At 45.2% G+C, this 17,468-nt stretch overlaps 1 protein-coding gene across 2 annotated transcripts in view; it reads left to right on the top strand.

Annotated features, from left to right (window-relative positions):
* TICRR (TOPBP1 interacting checkpoint and replication regulator) overlaps positions 1 to 17,468 on the top strand; it is a 59,276-nt gene extending 41,808 nt beyond the window's left edge. The window contains exons 16-22 of one of the 2 annotated variants that reach the window (XM_024117242.2): positions 8,298 to 8,388; positions 9,420 to 9,481; positions 10,688 to 10,822; positions 11,440 to 11,597; positions 13,372 to 15,535; positions 15,661 to 15,786; positions 16,666 to 17,468. In XM_024117242.2, coding sequence (XP_023973010.1) covers positions 8,298 to 8,388; positions 9,420 to 9,481; positions 10,688 to 10,822; positions 11,440 to 11,597; positions 13,372 to 15,535; positions 15,661 to 15,786; positions 16,666 to 16,778 — 2,849 coding nt within the window. In that variant the 3' untranslated portion in view covers positions 16,779 to 17,468. Of the gene's footprint in view, positions 1 to 8,297; positions 8,389 to 9,419; positions 9,482 to 10,678; positions 10,823 to 11,439; positions 11,598 to 13,371; positions 15,536 to 15,660; positions 15,787 to 16,665 lie in introns of both variants that reach the window. The other variant, XM_055087939.1, reaches the window with a different exon arrangement.

The raw sequence follows: 17,468 nt of genomic DNA, 5'->3' as shown, positions 1-17,468 counted from the left end.
GACCCCTATAATTCAAATGTTGGTGCGTTTAATGTTGTCCCAGAGGTCTCTGAGACTGTCCTCATTTCTTTTCATTCTTTTTTCTGTATTCTGCTCTGCAGTAGTTATTTCCACTATTTTATGTTCCAGGTCACTTATCCGTTTTTCTGCCTCAGTTATTCTGCTATTGATCCCATCTAGACTATTTTTAATTTCATTTGTTGTGTTCCTCATCATTGCTTGCTTCCTCTTTATTTCTTCTAGGTCCTTGTTAAATGTTTCTTGCATTTTGTCTATTCTATTTCCAAGATTTTGGATCATCTTTACTATCATTATTCTGAATTCTTTTTCAGGTAGACTGCCTATTTCCTCTTCATTTGTTAGGTCTGATGGGTTTTTAACCTTGCTCCTTCATCTGCTTTGTGTTTTTCTGTCTTTTCATTTTGCTTACTGTGTTTGGGGTCTCCTTTTTGCAGGCTGCAGGTTCGTAGTTCCATTGTTTTTGGTGTCTGTCCCCAGTGGCTAAGGTTTGTTTTAGTGGGTTGAGTAGGTTTCCTGGTTGGGGGGACTAGTGCCTGTGTTCTGGTGGATGAGGCTGGATCTTGTCTTTCTGGTGGGCAGGTCCACGTCTGGTGGTGTGTTTTGGGATGTTGGTAGCCTTATTATGATTTTAGGCAGCCTCTCTGCTAATGGATGGGGCTGTAGACCTGTCTTGCTCTTTGTTGGGCATAGGGTGTCCAGCACTGTTAGGTCTCTTGTGGACCAGTGTCCTGAAGTTGGCTCTCCCACCGCAGAGACACAGCCCTGACGCCTGGCTGGGGCACCAAGAGCCTTTAATCCACACGGCTCAGAATAAAAGGGAGAAAAAATAGGAAGGAAGGAAGAAATGAAGGAAGGAAGGAAGAGAGGGAGGAAGGGAGGAAGAAATGAAGGAAGGGAGGAAGAAAGGAAGACAGGAAGAAAGGAGGGAAGAAAGAAAGAAGATAAAGTAGGATAAAATAAAGTTATTAAAATAAATAATAAGAAGAAAAATTTTATTAAAACAAAAAAATAAACGGTTCGGTCAGAACCCTAGGACAAATGGTGAAAGTAAAGCTATACAGACAAAATCTCACATAGCAGCACACACATACACACTCACAAAAAGAGAAAAAGGGGAAAATAATAATATATCTTGCTCCCAAAGTCCACCTCATCAACTTGGGATGATTCGCTGTCTATTCAGGTGTTCCACAGATGCAGGGCACTTCAAGCTGATTGTGGAGCTTTAATCCGCTGCTTCTGAGGCTGCTGGGAGAGACCTCCCCCTCTCCTCTTTGTTCGCACGGCTCCTGGTGTTCAGCTTTGGACTTGGCCCTGCCTCTGCCTGTAGGTCGTCCGAGGGTGTCTGCTCTTCTCTTTGCTCAGACAGGACGGGGTTAAATGAGCAGCTGATTTGGGGGCTCTGGCTCATTCAGGCCGGGGGGAGGGAGGGGCACAGATGTGGGGCGAGCCCGCGGTGGCAGAGGCCAGCGTGACGCTGCACCAGCCCGAGGCGCGCTGCGTGTTCTCCCGGGGAAACTGTCCCTGGATCTCAGGACCCTGGCAGTGGCGGGCTGCACAGGCTTCCGGCAGAGGAGGTGTGGAGAGTGACCTGTGCTCGCACACAGACTTCTTGGAGGCGGCAGCAGCAGCCCTAGCCTCCCACGCCCGTCTCTTGTCCGCGCCGACAGCCGCAGCTCGCGCCCGTTTCTGGAGCTCCTTTACGCGGCGCGCTTAATCCCCTATCCTCGCGCCCCAGGAAGCAAAGAGGGAAGAAAAGGTCTCTTGCCTCTTCGGCAGCTCCAGACTTCTCCCGGACTCCCTCCCGGCTTCCAACCGAAGCCCGAGCCTCAGCTCCCAGCCCCTGCCCGCCCCAGTGGGTGAGAAGACAAGCCTCTCAGGCTGGTGAGTGCTGGTCGGCACCAGTCCTCTGCGGGAATCTCTCTGCTTTGCCCTCCGCACCCTGTTACTGTGCTCTCCTCTGCGGCTTTGAAGCTCCCCCCGTCCGCCACCCTCAGTCTCCGCCCGTGAAGGGGCTTCTAGTGTGTGGAAACCTTTCCTCCTTCACAGCTCCCTCCCACTGGTGCAGGTCCCATCCCTATTCTTTTGTCTCTGTTTATTCTTTTTTCTTTTGCCCTACCCAGGTACGTGGGGTGTTTCTTGCCTTTTGGGAGGTCTGAGGTCTTCTGCCAGCGTTCAGTGGGTGTTCTATAGGAGCAGTTCTATGTGTAGATGTATTTCTGATGTATTTGTGGGGAGGAAGGTGATCTCCGCGTCTTACTCTTCCGCCATCTTCTCTCCGCCCCCCCCAAAAAAAACCACATATTTTTTAATTTCACAAATTTCTGTTATTAATTTCATACCATTGTAGTTGAAGAACATACTTTGTACGATTTTGGTCTTTTTAAATTTTTTGAGACTTGTTTTATGGCCTAACATTTGGCCTGTTCTGGCGAATGTTCTGTGTGTACTTGAGAAGGATGTGTGTTCTGCTCTTGGGTAGAATGCCTATAGATGTCTGTTATGCCTAGTTGGTTTATGGTGTTCAAGTCTTCTGTTTTCTTGTTGATCTTCTGTATAGATGTTCTATCATTGAAATCAGGGTATTAAAGTCTCCAAGTATTATTGTTGACTTATCTATTTTTTTCTTCCTTCAATTCTGTCAGTTTCATGCTTCATAGAGTTTGGGGCCCTGTTGTTAGTTGCGTGTATATGTTTATAATTGTATCACTTAATGGATTGAATTTTTTAAATCAACATGATGAACTTTGTCTTTTGAACCTTTTTTGACTTAAAATCTATTTTGACAGTAATATAGCCATGCGAGCTCTCTTTTGCATACAATATCTTTCTCTGTCCTTTTACTTTCAGCCTCTTTGTATCTAAAGTGAGCTTATAGACAGAATATAGTTGGATCATATTTTTAAAAATCCATTCTGCCAATTTCTGCCTTTTCTTTTTCTTTTAAACATTTATTTATTTATTTTTGGTTGCACTGGGTCTTAGTTGCGGCTCACCAGCTCCTTAGTTGTGGCACACGGGCTTCTTAGTTATGGCATGCATGTGGGATCTAGTTCCCTGACTAAGGATCGAACCTGGGCTCCCTGCATTGGGAGCACAGAGTCTTAACCACTGCACCACCAGGGAAGTCCCCAATTTCTGCCTTTTAATTGAAGCAATTGATCCATTTACATTTAATGTAGTTACTGATAAGGAAGGACTTCTGCCACTTTCTACTTATTTTTATATATATCTTATACTTCTTTTGTTCTTTCATTTCTCTGTTACTGCCATTTTGTAGCTTATTTTTTATTTTATTTTTTTGTAGTGTACTGTTTCGATTCCCTTTATCTTTTTTTCTGTATATTTTCTAATTATTTTCTTAGTGTTTGCCTCGGAGATTACAATTAACACCTTAAATTTAAACCTGTTGTATAATATGACTTAGTTTCAATAGTATACACTCTATTCCTGTATATTTCCATCATATTTAGCAAATTTACAACCATTATTTCTCCCAACTTTTTTCTGCCATTTTCTCTCTTCTTTTTCTTCTTCTAGGACTCCCAGTGTCTGTATATTGTTATGATTGATGGTGTCCCACAGGTCCCTTCCTTAAGCAGGCTTTGTTCATTTTTCTTCATCCTTTTTTCTTTCTGCTCAGATTGGATAATTTTGATTGTCTTATCTTCAAGTTTATTGATTCTTCTGCCTGCTCAAATCTGAGGTTGAACCCCTCTAGTGAACTTTTTCATTTCAGTTATTGTACTTTTCAGCTCAAAAATTTGTTTGGTTCCTTTATATAATTTCTGTCCCTTTATTGGTATTCTCATTTTATTTATCCATTGTTTTCCTTATTTAATTCTTTGTCCTTGAGCTCGTTGAGCATGTTTAGAATATTTGATTTAACATATTTGACCAGTGATTCCAATGTCTGGGATTTCTCAAGGGTGGTTTCTGTCAAATTCTTTTTTCCTGGACACACTTTCCTGTTTCTTTGTATGCTTTGTAGTTCTTTTTTGAGAATTAGATATTCTGAATATTACAGTTGGTTAACTCTGGAGATCAAATTCTCCCATTCCTGAGGAATTGCTGATCTTTGCTTATTGAGGGCCTGTCCATTTGTGCCTTTTCCAAACTATTTTTTACAAAGTGTTTATTCCTTCTTGTGTGGTCACTGAAGTTTCTGTTCTGTTATCTCTGTGGTTAGCCAGTGACCTGACAAAGATTTCCTTAAGTGTCTGGCTCCAAAAAGGGAAAAACAAAAAGGTGTTCCCGTCCCTCTAAATCTTCTGTTAGATGTAGTAGGGGGAAAGCTCCTGCAGCCTGAGAGAGCAGAAACCAAGGTGAATGTCTGCACCAGCCCCACAGGACTCCACTCTCCAAAGCACACTGACTGAACCATATAACCCCAAATTTGGAAGACAGGGTCCCCACTGTCTGCCCTACCACCAGCCAGCTGCTCCTAGAATGTGGGCTCCTGTCCCCACAGCTGCAGCAGGGCTGAGGAAAGGAGGCTGGTAGCTGGTTCGTGCACATCATTTCCTTACTAAATATCAGCCTCTCCCTTCATCAGGCACTTCCCTGGTTGTCAGAAGTGCCAGTCAGGTTCCAGAGTTCCAAAATAGTTTACTCTGATAATTTTTTTTTCCTAGTTTACTAGTTGTTTTGGGGGAGGGACCAAACTCTAGAGCTTCCTACTTCACTGTTTCATGTGATGTCACTTTTTCTGGGGCTTACAATTAAGTGTCTTAATTTATCTAGTTGAGGTTAATACCAACTTAATTTCAGGAGTATACAAAAACTTTGCTCCCGTATAACTCTGTTTTCTTTTTTTTCTTTTTTTTTGCGGTACGCGGGCCTCTTACTGCTGTGGCCTCTCCCGTTGCGGAGCACAGGCTCCGGACACGCAGGCTCAGCGGCCATGGCTCACGGGCCTAGCCGCTCTGTGGCATGTGGGATCCTCCCGGACCGGGGCACAAACCCGCGTCCCCTGCATCAGCAGGCAGACTCCCAACCACTGCGCCACCAGGGAAGCCCCATAACTCTGTTTTCTATCCCCTTCTTTGGGCTATATTGTCATACAGATTACATGTTTATACATTGTATGCCCATCAGCACATTTGTAATCATTGCTTTATCTTTTAACTCAAAGGAGAAAAGACTTACAAACAAAAATACTTTTATTCTGTCCTTTGCATTTACTTGTATAGTTGCCTTTACCAGTGCTCTTTAATTCTTCATGTGGATTCATGTTACTCAGTGCCCTTTCCTTTCAGCCTGAAAGACTCCTGTAGTACTGACATTACTTTTAGGGCTGGTCTGCTAGTGTCAAATTCTCTCGTTGTTTTTTGGGTGTTTCTTTGGGGGTGGAGAGGATGTGCTGATTTCTCCTTCATGTTTGAGTAACAGTTTTAGAGGGTATAGAATCCTCGAGTCTTTTTCTTTCAGCACTTTGCCTTTCATCACAGTGCCTTTTTTTTTTTTTTTTTTTTTTTTGTGGTATGCGGGCCTCCCTTTGTTGTGGCCTCTCCCGTTGCGGAGCACAGGCTCCGGACGCGCAAGCTCAGCAGCCCTGGCTCACGGGCCCAGCCGCTCCGCGGCATGTGGGATCCTCCCAGACCGGGGCGTGAACCCGGTTCCCCTGCATCGGCAGGCGGACGCGCAACCACTGCACCACCAGGGAAGCCCCCACAGTGCCTTTTGTTATCCTATGTTTCTGATGAGAAATCAGCTGTTAATCTTATTGAGGGTTCCTTGTACATGATGGATCACTGCTTTCTTGATTCTTTCAAGATTCTCTCTTCCCCTTTGGCTTCTAACAGTTTGTTTATGATTTGTATGGTGTGGCTCTCTTTGACTTTATCATACTTAGGTTTGTTGAGCTTTTTGGCTACGTAATGTCTGTCATCAAACATCGGAAGTTTTCAGCCAGTATTTCTTCAAATATTTTTTCTGCCTCTTTCTCTCCTCTTCCTCCAGGACTCCCACTGTGTCTATGTTATTATTCTTGATTGTGTCATACGGGTGTCTGAGACTGTTCATTTTTCTTCTTTTTTCTTTTTGTCCCTCAGATTGGATAATCTCAATTACTTGTCTTCAACTTTGTTGATTCTTTCTTCTGCCACCTCATATCAACTGCTGGGCCCCTCTAATGAGTTTTTCATTTTAGATAGTGTACTTTTCAACTTCAGAATTTCTATTTGGTTCTGTTTTTTAATGATGTCTCTCTTTATTACCATTCTCTGTTTGGCAAGTCATCAGGCTCACTCATACATTCCTTTAGTTCTTTAGATATGATTTTTTTTTCCTTTGGACATATTTCAGATAGCTAATTTAAGGTCTTGGGCTAATAAATTGAATGTCTGGACTTCCTCAGGGATGCTTTCTGTTGAATGATTTTTTTTTTCCCACTGTGTATGGGCCATTCTTTCTTGTCTCGTCTCATATTTTTTGTTGACAACTGGACATTTTAAATAATATAATGAGTCAGCTCTGACGATCAGATTGCCACTGCTCCAGGGCAGGGTTTGTTGTTACCATTACTGCTTTTGTTTGTTTACTTTCCTGAACTAAGTCTTTTTTTTTTTTTTTTTTTTTGCGGTATGAGGGCCTCTCACTGTTGCGGCCTCTCCCATTGCGGAGCGCAGGCTCAGCGGCCATGGCTTACAGGCCCAGCCACTCCGCAGCATGTAGGATCTTCCCGGACCGGGGCACGAACCCGTGTCCCCTGCATCGGCAGGCGGACTTGCAACCACTGCGCCACCAGGGAAGCCCGGGAGGACTGGTTTTAAGGGAAATAAAAATGACTAGAAAGAGGAGTGATGTCAGCAGGAATGTGGAGTAAGGACCTCTTAAGAAAACTCTCCTCCATTAAAGGAACAAGAACACTGGCAAACATTCAAAATCAATTTTTCCAGAACTCTGGCAATTAACCAGTTTGGAACAATCCAGGGAGTATTTATTCAACAAAAGCAGCTGAATCTCATTAAGAATAGCAAGCTTTGTGGAACTTTAACTTGCCCCAATCCCAACCTCCTCTCCCTAGGTCTGTGGTAGCCTTGAGAACCAAAAGCCCATAATTACAGTGAAAACCAACAGCCCAGGAGCCTCTGGATGGAACAGAATAGGATTCAAGCTCCTCCAAAGCCCCATTCCCAGATAACTGTCTATTTGGCCTGTCTGGCGGTTCCCTGGAAAATCCCACTCACAAGGCCTGTCTTTATTTGACCTGACTCAGAACTCATCCAATGCAAACAACTTTTTCCCAGGGAGCATTTACTGAAAACAATCAACAGCAACTGTAAACATCACAGCTGCCTGAGGTGGCGATAACACTTGGGGCAAACCACAAGCTGACCAAAAGTTTAGATGGGAAAACTGGGGAGTGAGATGTCCCTAAGGGACTCTGCTGACTTCTGACACACTCCTGGGACCCTAAAAGTACACGTGTGGTAGGGCTGTGTGCATGCCCAGGATGGACGCAAGAAGGCCCTTAGCTGTCACCTCTGGCTGACCGTGAGGCTCTGGAAAACAGAAAGAGTTGTAAAATGTCTGGCTGAGTATTGAAGACATAAGCCAATGCACACATAGGACCCCTCAGCAAAGGCTGGGAAACTTACTGGTTCCGGGCATGTAAGAAAATCTCTGTCCAACCCTTAGCTGACCACTAAGCTAACCAAGCAGAGGCTTCCGTGGCTACACATGACAGAATACAGACTTAAAAGACTTAGTTCAGGCTAGGCCTGTGAGCCATGGCCGCTGAGCCTGCGCGTCCGGAGCCTGTGCTCTGCAACGGGAGAGGATGCAAGAGTGAGGGGCCCGAGTACCGCAAAAAAAAAAAAAAAAACCAGTCCTCCCGTGAGTAGCTTGCATACCTACTCTATTGAGAAAACTTATGCCAGAGCATAAGTTAGATTTATCGTTATATTAAATATCTTATTGCATGACACATCAGCATTTTCACATGCTTTATTTCATTTAATCATAAATACAAGAACCACCAAGTAGGTGCACAGATGTGTTAGCCCAAATAAATGAGAACTTTGCACTTTTTCAGGAATATTATCTTAAAATTTTATAATATTTTACATTGGCTTATTTATTATTAAACTCTAATAGTGCTGATAAATTGTTATATCATGTTAAATTGAGTCTTACGGTTAGACCTTGGTCCAAAAGACCATTAAGAGCCACTCCAGCTAAGCATTAAACCATATTTAAGTTCAAACTGTTCCCTTTGCCTTGTTGTTCCTTCTTGATAAGATTATGTGAAATTTATCCTTTTTACATTTTAGGTTATCGCAAGCTGCTAACCAAGAGTGTGGCCGAGACTCCAGTACATAAGCAAATCTCCAGAAGGCTGCTTCATAGACAGATCAAGGGCAGGTAAATGACATCCTTGTCTAGCTTCTTCATACACCTGCACAGCCCTCCTAATCTTATGGGCCATGTTTACCTTCTCCATGACCTTTGTGACTCTAGTCTCAACTGTGTTGCTTATAACCAAAGAGCATTCTGTAGATTTTATGGGGGCTGGAGATCCATACAGAATGCACTCTTTGTGTCTGGCCTCTTTCACTTGGCATAATTATTTTGAGATTTATCCAGGTTGTTGCATATATCAATAGTTCATTCCATTTTATTGCTGAGTAGTAGTCCATTGAATGCATACTGCCTGATTTAAAAATCTATTCATGTGTTGACCTGGGGAAGGAGGGAGTCTCACTGCCAGGCAAGGCTGGAAGTCTGGGATCCCAACTTGGCCTGTGGTGGGACCACAGCTTTCCATGGCACTTGGTTGGAGTAGGGCAGTTCTGGTCTGAAAGTTTCTGTCTTGCTTGGCTGCCTCTTTCCTGGTTCTTTGGCTGAGGAAAGCTAGCTTTCCTTAAGGCAGTTTTCATCTGCACCTCTTGGTGTATCGGGGTTGTCAGGTTGTCGAGCACCCAATCCAGGAGCTCCGGGGCCTTGCTGCCTTGTCTCTCCTCAGGTCCTAAAGTCCCAAGCCTCTTCTCTCCACCTTTGAGAGTCTTATGCTTCCTTTATATGTAATATCCAGGGTTCTTAGCTGTACATAACAGGAAGAATGGGGAGAAATGCATCTACTCCTTCTTGTCAAGGCTCCATCTGGACATTATTTGCATGTGGATTTTACACACTTGTGCATGATTATCTACAGGGTAAATTGTAAGAAGTGAAATTTGTGGGTCAGAAGGTATATATATTTTTAACTTTATGTTGTCAAACTGCTTTCCAAAAAAAAATATTCTTACCATTTCATTCTTGACAGTAATGTGTGAGAGTGCTTGCCAAAGACCACTTGTGGTCTTTGTTACCTTGTGAGGTGTGAACCTGTAGCTCTTTGACATGCGTCATTTATGAGTGGTGTTGAATAATCCTTGTACCTGCTGTTCCTCAAGGTCCTCTGATCCTGGTCCTGAAATTGACATTGTTGAAGAGTCCCCGGAAAAAAGAGAAGATGGTATTACCTACTTTTGTTTTGTTTTAGGGTTCTCAGTTTTTGTGTTTCCTCTACTTTCTGTGAAAGCTTTTCTATACTGGTATTATCGCTCAGTATAGCCTAAGATATTTTACAGACATTATGATAGCTCTGGGCCCACAATGTATATCAGTACATATTTACTGGTGAATGGTCTTTTACATAGAATGTACTGAGAGTTTCTGGAGAAGAAATATTTTTACACAAGAGAAATAGGATTCAGAGTGAAAGCTAAACTACTACGTTAATATAAAGTGCTGTGGCTTTTTTTTGGCTTTTTTTTTTTAATATATATTTATTTGTTTATTTTGGCTGCACCGGGTCTTAGTTGCAGCATGCACGATATTTTAGTTGTGGCATGCGGACCCTTAGTTGCAGCATGTGTGCGGGGTCTAGTTCCCTGACCAGGGATTGAACCTGGGTCCCCCCTGCATTGGGAGCATGGAGTCTTACCCACTGGACTACCAGGGAAGTCCCCTGTGGCTTATTTTTAAAGTTTACATGATGAAGGAGGGGTTTCCAAAAACTAACTTCTTTAAATCAAGTAGTTTATATTTATTGTAGAAAAATTAGAAAACACAGAGAAGCCAAAAATTTAATTATCACTTGGTAATCCCACAAATTAGAAATAAGTCTGTTGAGGGAGGAGATATGGGGATATATGTATACATACAGCTGATTCACTTTGTTATGCAGCAGAAACTAACACACCATAGTAAAGCAATTAAACTACAATAAAGATGTTTAAAAAAAAAGAAAGAAAAAAATAACTATTAACATTTAGCTTTAATAATATTCTTACAGGTGTTGTTTCTATACAATTATGTGTAACATAAATATGAAAACTGATTTTTAAACTTTTTAACAAGTCACACTATACAAACCTTTTTTCACTCTACATCATTCTTAAAGGTGGCAGGTTATGAGACTTCTGCAGATTATAGTGGGCGGGGGTCAGGGTTTTTTTGGTTTTTGTGGGGTTTTTTGGTTTTTTTTTTTTTGGTACTTTGTTGGGGCCACGTATCATATCCCTCTTAGCTTTGTCTTACTTCAGAGATCTCAAAGCCAATAGCTTGTCAAATTTCCATCTTGTACGTGGTGTTACATAAATCTTACCTATTTAATATGTGGGGAAACGTCAAGCTTGCATTTCTTCTTGTCAGAACTAACTGTGATTAGTTCTTGTAGAAGTAAATCTGAGACGAAGTCCTCGAATCAAGCAATTGGCATTCAGCAGGAAAAATTCTGGTTCCTTCTACTCTGTGTCTCAACCAAAGTCTCGAAGTATACAAAGAGTTCACTCATTCCAGCAAGTCAAGTCAGGTAACAATGCTTGCCTACCTGTCTTCAGGGGTCCATGCAAATTTGGTGGGAAGTGCTGTTGGCAAAAGAATGAAGTTTGACATTGGAGAAATAGAATAGGTATAAATATTTGAGGTTCAGAGTGATGACCAGATGAACAATCCATGGCCACTGTTATCAGAGTCATCCCTTTAGATTCCTACGGCTGGCTGTCCACATTATCCTTGTGGGTAATTCATTCATTCAAGAGGAAATTACCTGTAATTTCTACCATATGTTCAGATCCTACAGAAAGGCATCTCCATGTGGAAGGTGCTGTTTGTCCTTCATTCTTTTATCATTATTAGCTTGGATTATCAGATATGTCTTTTTATATTTGTCTTTGCAAATTAAATTATTTCAGTTGCCTGCGTCTCCTAACACAGGGACTGGGCTTGATATGCAGTCTTAAAATTCAAGAAGGCAGCAATTATTGGCACTGCTGTCATAATTAGGTGGGATCTGCCCCTATTTGCTCTAAAAGAATTATCATCTTTCTCGTATGGACTGGCTGTTTTATGGGTGTGTGGTGCGGGAGGCGGGTGGGGGGCACAGGAGTTGAGAAAGAATGAAATATTGTCACTGTTTTTGACTTGCAGACCAAAGAGAAAATTCTCCAATCCAAAGTATTCGGTCTCCCAAGAGGCTTCTTTTCGGGGCAGTGTCTGAGATGATCAGTCCCTCCGAGAATGGTTCAGCTCGAATTAAAAGGCCTTCAGGAAACACATTGGGTTCTGAAATACCTATAGCTTATCAGGTATAAAATTACAATGATGTTTCAGATAGTATAGTTTGGGGAGCATGTAGTCATGGACAAGGAAAACCACTGAGTCCAGTAGGGAAGAGAAGATAATAACAGAGATTTGAGGTGGTTGGGGTTGACTTGAATGAACGATTATTGGGTGTGTGGGGACTTAGGTAGCAGTTGGGCTGAGGCCAAGGTGGCAGGGAGGAGATAGAAAGGTCTCGCCCTACTCTCTTGGCTTCATCTTCCATTTATATTGGACACTACGTATATATCCTTCTGAAATGTGCAGTAGCATTCATCTGTTTCTGTTAGATTGCCCACTCGATCCAGTCACCCATGTTAGAAACCTGGGAGTCATCCTGGACTTCCCCCTCTCCTCAGGCCTGGCTACTCAATTAGTCCTGCCCATTTTACTGACAAACTATCTCATACCCATTCCCTCTTCTCCATCCCTGCAGTTCCTGCCCTAGTTCAGTTCTGCCAGGAACACTTCAATAGCCTCTTCTCTCTCAAATTTATCCTGTCCCCAGAGGTCAGAGGGACCTTTGTGACCCCATTGGACGCTCCTCTGACCACATCACTTTGCTTGAAGCTCTACAGACTCTCATCTGTTAAAGCAGGGTTTTCTAAGTTTTCCTAAAATGGAACCCTGTGTTCAAAGATAATAATCTTTGGAAACCCAAAAACTGCTTAGAGTATGGAGGAGGATATGGAGGGAACTGTGGGGAAGGGTTTGAAAACCACAGATCTATAGGACCATGTTCATTCTCCTCCCTGGGCAGGCAAGGACCTCCATGATCTGATCCCTGCTCAGCCATCTCTGCTTCACACTCCACCTTCCCAGCAGCCTCAGGATGCACACAACTGCTGTTTTTCACTTTTGTGCCTTTGCTTACACTGTTTTCTACGCCTGCAGTTCCCTCTCCCCGACTTTCCCACCTTTTGTCTTCACCTGCTGACACCCATTCTTTTAAGGCCTGACTCACTATTCCTATTCCCTCTTTCTCCCCTTTGCTGGGTTAGATAGCCAACCCTCCTGGTGCTCCCATATTGTCCCATGCGTGCCCCTGTCATTGCATTGGCCATACTATATATCTGTCTGTATCCCACGTGAAATGCCAACTAGACCAGGACTCCCTTGAGATGATCAGATAAGATTAAACAATAGGTGTCGGACCTCCTTACCTGCTGGAGTATTTAACTGCATTTTTGCAAGAAGGAAGGGAAGTTTTTTGCTGGAGAATTTCCTTTCTGAGATGTTATCTTTGAGGCTATGCCTTATATATCCATATATTCCATGTTCCACCTCATCCCCCCGGGCCTCCTCCTGCGCGCACATTGCCTGGCACACAGCAGGTACTTAAGAGCACATGTTGAATGCAGGTCAACAACAGGCGATGTGGCTCTGAAAGGTTACTTTAGGCAAAGATCAGAAATAGTTGTCTCATTGAAGAAGAAGATAGCTGTGAGTAGTGGAGTGACATAGTTAGAGGCAAAGCATGTTTTAGCTGTAGTATGCAAATTATTAAAACTATTTGTCTTAGGAGAAGAAACTAAGATTGGATACAGCGCTTGGTGCTAGAAAAAGTGGACACGTAAAATCTGGGTCATGTTTTGGAAGTGGAAACGTGTCACTATACGAAATCCAACTTAAGATCATTCCTTTGGCTGACTATAAATCTTCCAAATTTGACTTTTTAATCATCTTAGACATTATTAAAACACTCTTCAGAGAATATGTGTTATGATGTTCAAGCACTGAAATAAGCATTTTTCTTTACAGACTCCTGAGAAGAGTTACTGGAAGTCTCCAATCTCTTCTAAAGCTACACCAAGAAAGTTCCCTCATACACCACGAAGTCCGTTGCGCACTCCTGAAAGGCTGCAAAAATCCCCTGCAGAAATGACCCCTGCCAAACAGGTCATTTTTAAGGAGTTCTTAAAAGACTCCTCACACGGCTGGCATTCACCATCTCGACCAAAAGCCACTCCTCAGAAAGGACACTCCCTGTCAGAAGGTCACTCTCCTCTTGAAAAAGTACCAAGAACTCCCCAAAGACAAGGTGGTCAGCCACCTAGATTTTTGCAGAATTCTGCTTGTCCACATTTGGTGAATTCCAGTCCAGAAAGCACCTCCTGTCCGGCAGCCCTGGTTTTGTCAACTGCCCAGACCAGGAGTGAGTGTCTGACTCCCATCAGATACTCTCCTCGAATGCCTCTGAGGGCAGCAGCCTCGGGGGTCCGAAGACGAGCTGCCTTCGTGGGCACACCTCCAAGTCAGAAACGCCAACTCCCCCATGGCTCTGGAGCGTCTCAGGCAGAGAAGCTGGCGCAGCCGTGGAATGATGCTGTCGGAACCCCAGAGAAACCAGGGAACACAGCTCTGACTTCTCCAAAGAAACCTGTTACCTCTCCTTCATGTGGTACTTCCGAGAAGACTCCATTTGGGAATTTTTCTATAGAATCTCCTGCCTCTGGAGAACTGGATTGGCAAGAGGCCCAGAAATCAGCCAGTATAGCCACATCTCCCTCCTGTCCTGCTCCCTCGACTCCCCACAAAGCCTCACAGATAGCTAGAGCTGACCTCCTACCCCCTCCACCCCCTTCTAAAATTGGGAAAAGGCATAAAAAGACCTCTAAAAGAGAAAGAAACTTCCCGGAGGGCCAGCCTAATAGCTCTGCTGTTCTGAGAGTTGCCATAACTGGCAACCCAGCTGCCATCACAGATGCTGGAAAGAACCAGATGGAAGCGACCCTGTCTCCTCCGTCTCCTGAAAGACATAGTTACCCTGGGACTAGCTTTGGGAGTCACTGGCATACATCCTCTCCTTTGCTTATTGCAAGAGACTCAGAGTATCTCAGTCTCCTGGATGAAGCTGCTGAGCACCATAGCAGTGATAACTTAAAAAGCAACGTTTCACCGGTGGAAGAAGGTGAGGGGTCAAGGATGGGTACTTATGAGAAGCCATCTCTGTGTAACCCCGGGATTCCTCCCTCTTCTCCTTCCTCTTGGCCCAGCTCTCCCCTGACACCCTGCTACGACCTGCGCTGCACCGCCGACAGGAAGCAGCGCCAGGCTGCCGCCCAACTAGAAAATCTGCAGGCGTCAGCCTGGCCCTCCAGAGCCTCTGCCAGCCCACAGACCTATGAGGTTGAGCTGGAGATGCAAGCTTCTGGCCTTCCCAAGCTTCGAATTAAAAAGATAGACCCCAGCTGTCTGTCAGAAGCCGAGCCCCTGCGAAGGGAGGAGAGCTCTCTGGGAGAGGAGAGCTGCCTCCCTGGTCTCAGTGTGCCCAGGGCCAGCAAGTCCTCAGGCAAACCCGAAGCCACCTACCTGTCGCCCCCCTGCCTTCGCCCCTCGCACGGCACCCCCGGCAAGAGTGGGGGACAGACCTATATCTGCCAGTCCTGTACCCCCACCCGCTGCCCCTCTAGTACCCCCTCTCCATTTCAGACAGAAGTCGGGGTTCCTTGGACACCATCCCCCAAGCACAGCGGGAAGACAACTCCTGACACAATTAAAGACTGGCCCCGCCGGAAGAGGGCAGTGGACTGCAGCCTCAGCTCCTCTGCTGGGAGGAGCGAGGTCGGTACAGACCTTCCTGGGGGTGTGTCACTGCTGGAGCCGGAGGGGAAGGAGCGAGGCCTTGAACTCAGCATCACCAAGGCCCCCATCTTGGGGGATTTTGAGCTCGAGGGGGTGTGTCAGCTGCCAGACCAGTCACCTCCCAGGGCCAGTGAGCCTAAGGCTGAGGAAACCTGGGGACAGTTTGGGTTGGGATCTCGGAAGAGACTCCTTTCTGCCGAGGAGGAGGCTGAGTGTCAAACCAAAAGAATCTGTGACAAGCAGAAAGGAGACTCCCACGTCAGTAAGAGTGAAGACAGGTCTCCAGACACGGGTGTGCGACAGCTCCCCTCCACGGCAGGCGACGAGGTGTTTGTTTCAGGTGAGTTGGCCACCGCGCAGCTCTGTCGGGTGTGTTGGCCAGGAGGCACTGCAGAGACACCTACCAGGAAGGCTGGGGCTTCCTTGTGAGGGCTGCGGGCTGTGCTGACTGTGCCGTTGCTGCAGGTGCCACCCCGCCTCCCAGCTGTGCCGTGCGGAGCTGCCTCTCTGCCAGCGGTCTGCAGGCGCTGACCCACTCTCCGCTGCTGTTCCACGGGAAGGCACCCTCCTCTCAGTGTAAAGACACCAGAGGTAATTTGTGGAAGGTCCTAGAGATGTTACCAGGATCAAACTTCTATCCTTTGGTTAGCTCTATCCCAAGCTAGCTTGGGTTTTCGGGCGCTTGCATCTTGCAGGAGTCATAGGGACTGCCACAGTTTGGGATGGTTTTATCCCCGCAGTGTCATGTGCCCTTCCCAGAGAAATACCACTTTAGAACTTATGTGTATTTGAACCAAAAAACCCCTCAAAATCCTACCAAATTACTTCAGCTTCTTGAAGACAGTGACAGAAGCCGGCACACAGTCACTTCCTGCTCGTCTGTGGTCGCTGGGATCTGAGGGGAAAGCAGCACAAGTGGTAGGTGGTGTGTGCAGAGCCAGCCATTTCTCCTCAGGGGTTATATCCCTGTGTTTCCATACATTCAGTCTGAGAACGGACTATTATAATCAGCCTTCAGACCCTAGGATTCCCCTCGACCCCAGCTGGAAAGAACGGGATTCACCCTGTTAGCTGCACTGGTTAGAGAGGTTTCCTCCTTCTGCTAGAACTGAAGCGGGGTGCAGGAGATGGGGCTCTTCAGTGGCTCTCTTCCCTCAAGACCATGATAGAAATCATGCAAAACAGCAAAACCGCCACAGATCTGAGACAGAAAGAACTGCAAAGTATCAAACTGAAGCACCACAGGTATCCTGCATTTTCACAATTACTTGTTGCTGTCAGCTCCGCGCTGACAGTAAGGGCGGAGGGCCTTGAAAAAGTACAGGTAGTGTGTCCGTGGGATGAGAGAACCTACAAGCAATGCTGGTTTTAAGTCCATCTTAACGTGTAACCCTCTGCAGTTGAAGCCCATTTTCTTTTGTTCTGTTCTCAGTTACTTCCTGTATGCTAAGTCTTTCTGCCTTTTTCTAGATGAGGACGTGGATGTATTTTCCCCCACGGCAGAAGACTCTCCTTTCAGCCAAGCATTCTCCAGGAGACGTCCCTTCAGCAGAACTTACACACGGAAGAAGCTGATTAGCTAGTTAGGATGGAACTGGAACTGGTTGGGGGACTTAAAACTACAAACACTACTGAGCTTGCCCAGAGCTACCACACTTCTTAACAGAAGTGCTCTGACAGCAGTTTTCTCTGGACATACAAGGAATTCCAGACATGTTCCATAAAAGAATTCTTAGTAATGTACCCAGAAACTCGGTTCATTTGAGCCAGGGCCCTACTGGTCTGCTCATCATATGCAACCCTCAGTTTGCTGCACAGAAACAGGAATAACCAAGGCTTAATGGAACTGAGGAAATTTAAAACATGAAGGTGAGGTCAGCCAGGTCCCCGTGGGCATAAAGAAACTGGGGCCTGGTCCCAAGCCTCCTTTACCATGATCAGTTTTCAGATTCCTTCAACTTTTCAAATCCCCCTTGTGGAGTCTGTCCACCTCCAAGCCCAGCCTTAACCCACAATGCCTGCCCTGCCTTAGTAAGGTGGTAGAGCTGGTGGTGTAACTCAGAGGCAGCCTGGGAGTCAGGAACCAGACAAGGAACTGTTAAGATCAGGATCCCATTCCACCCCACCCCAACCGTGACCATGGCAAGTTCAGACCACTCTGCTTCACTTACGAAATGGGAGAAGGACCCCTACATAGGTCCCTCAGAGAGCTGCTGTAGGCCAGGACCCCAAGACAGAGGCAGTGCCTGGAGATGGAAGCAGCATACACCAAA

This window comes from Physeter macrocephalus, chromosome 11 (genome assembly GCF_002837175.3).
Source record: "Physeter macrocephalus isolate SW-GA chromosome 11, ASM283717v5, whole genome shotgun sequence".
In the NCBI taxonomy this organism is placed as follows: Eukaryota; Metazoa; Chordata; class Mammalia; order Artiodactyla; family Physeteridae; genus Physeter; species Physeter macrocephalus.
Note: the sequence above shows the minus strand (reverse complement) of the source record. Positions and strands in the feature narration are given on the sequence as shown.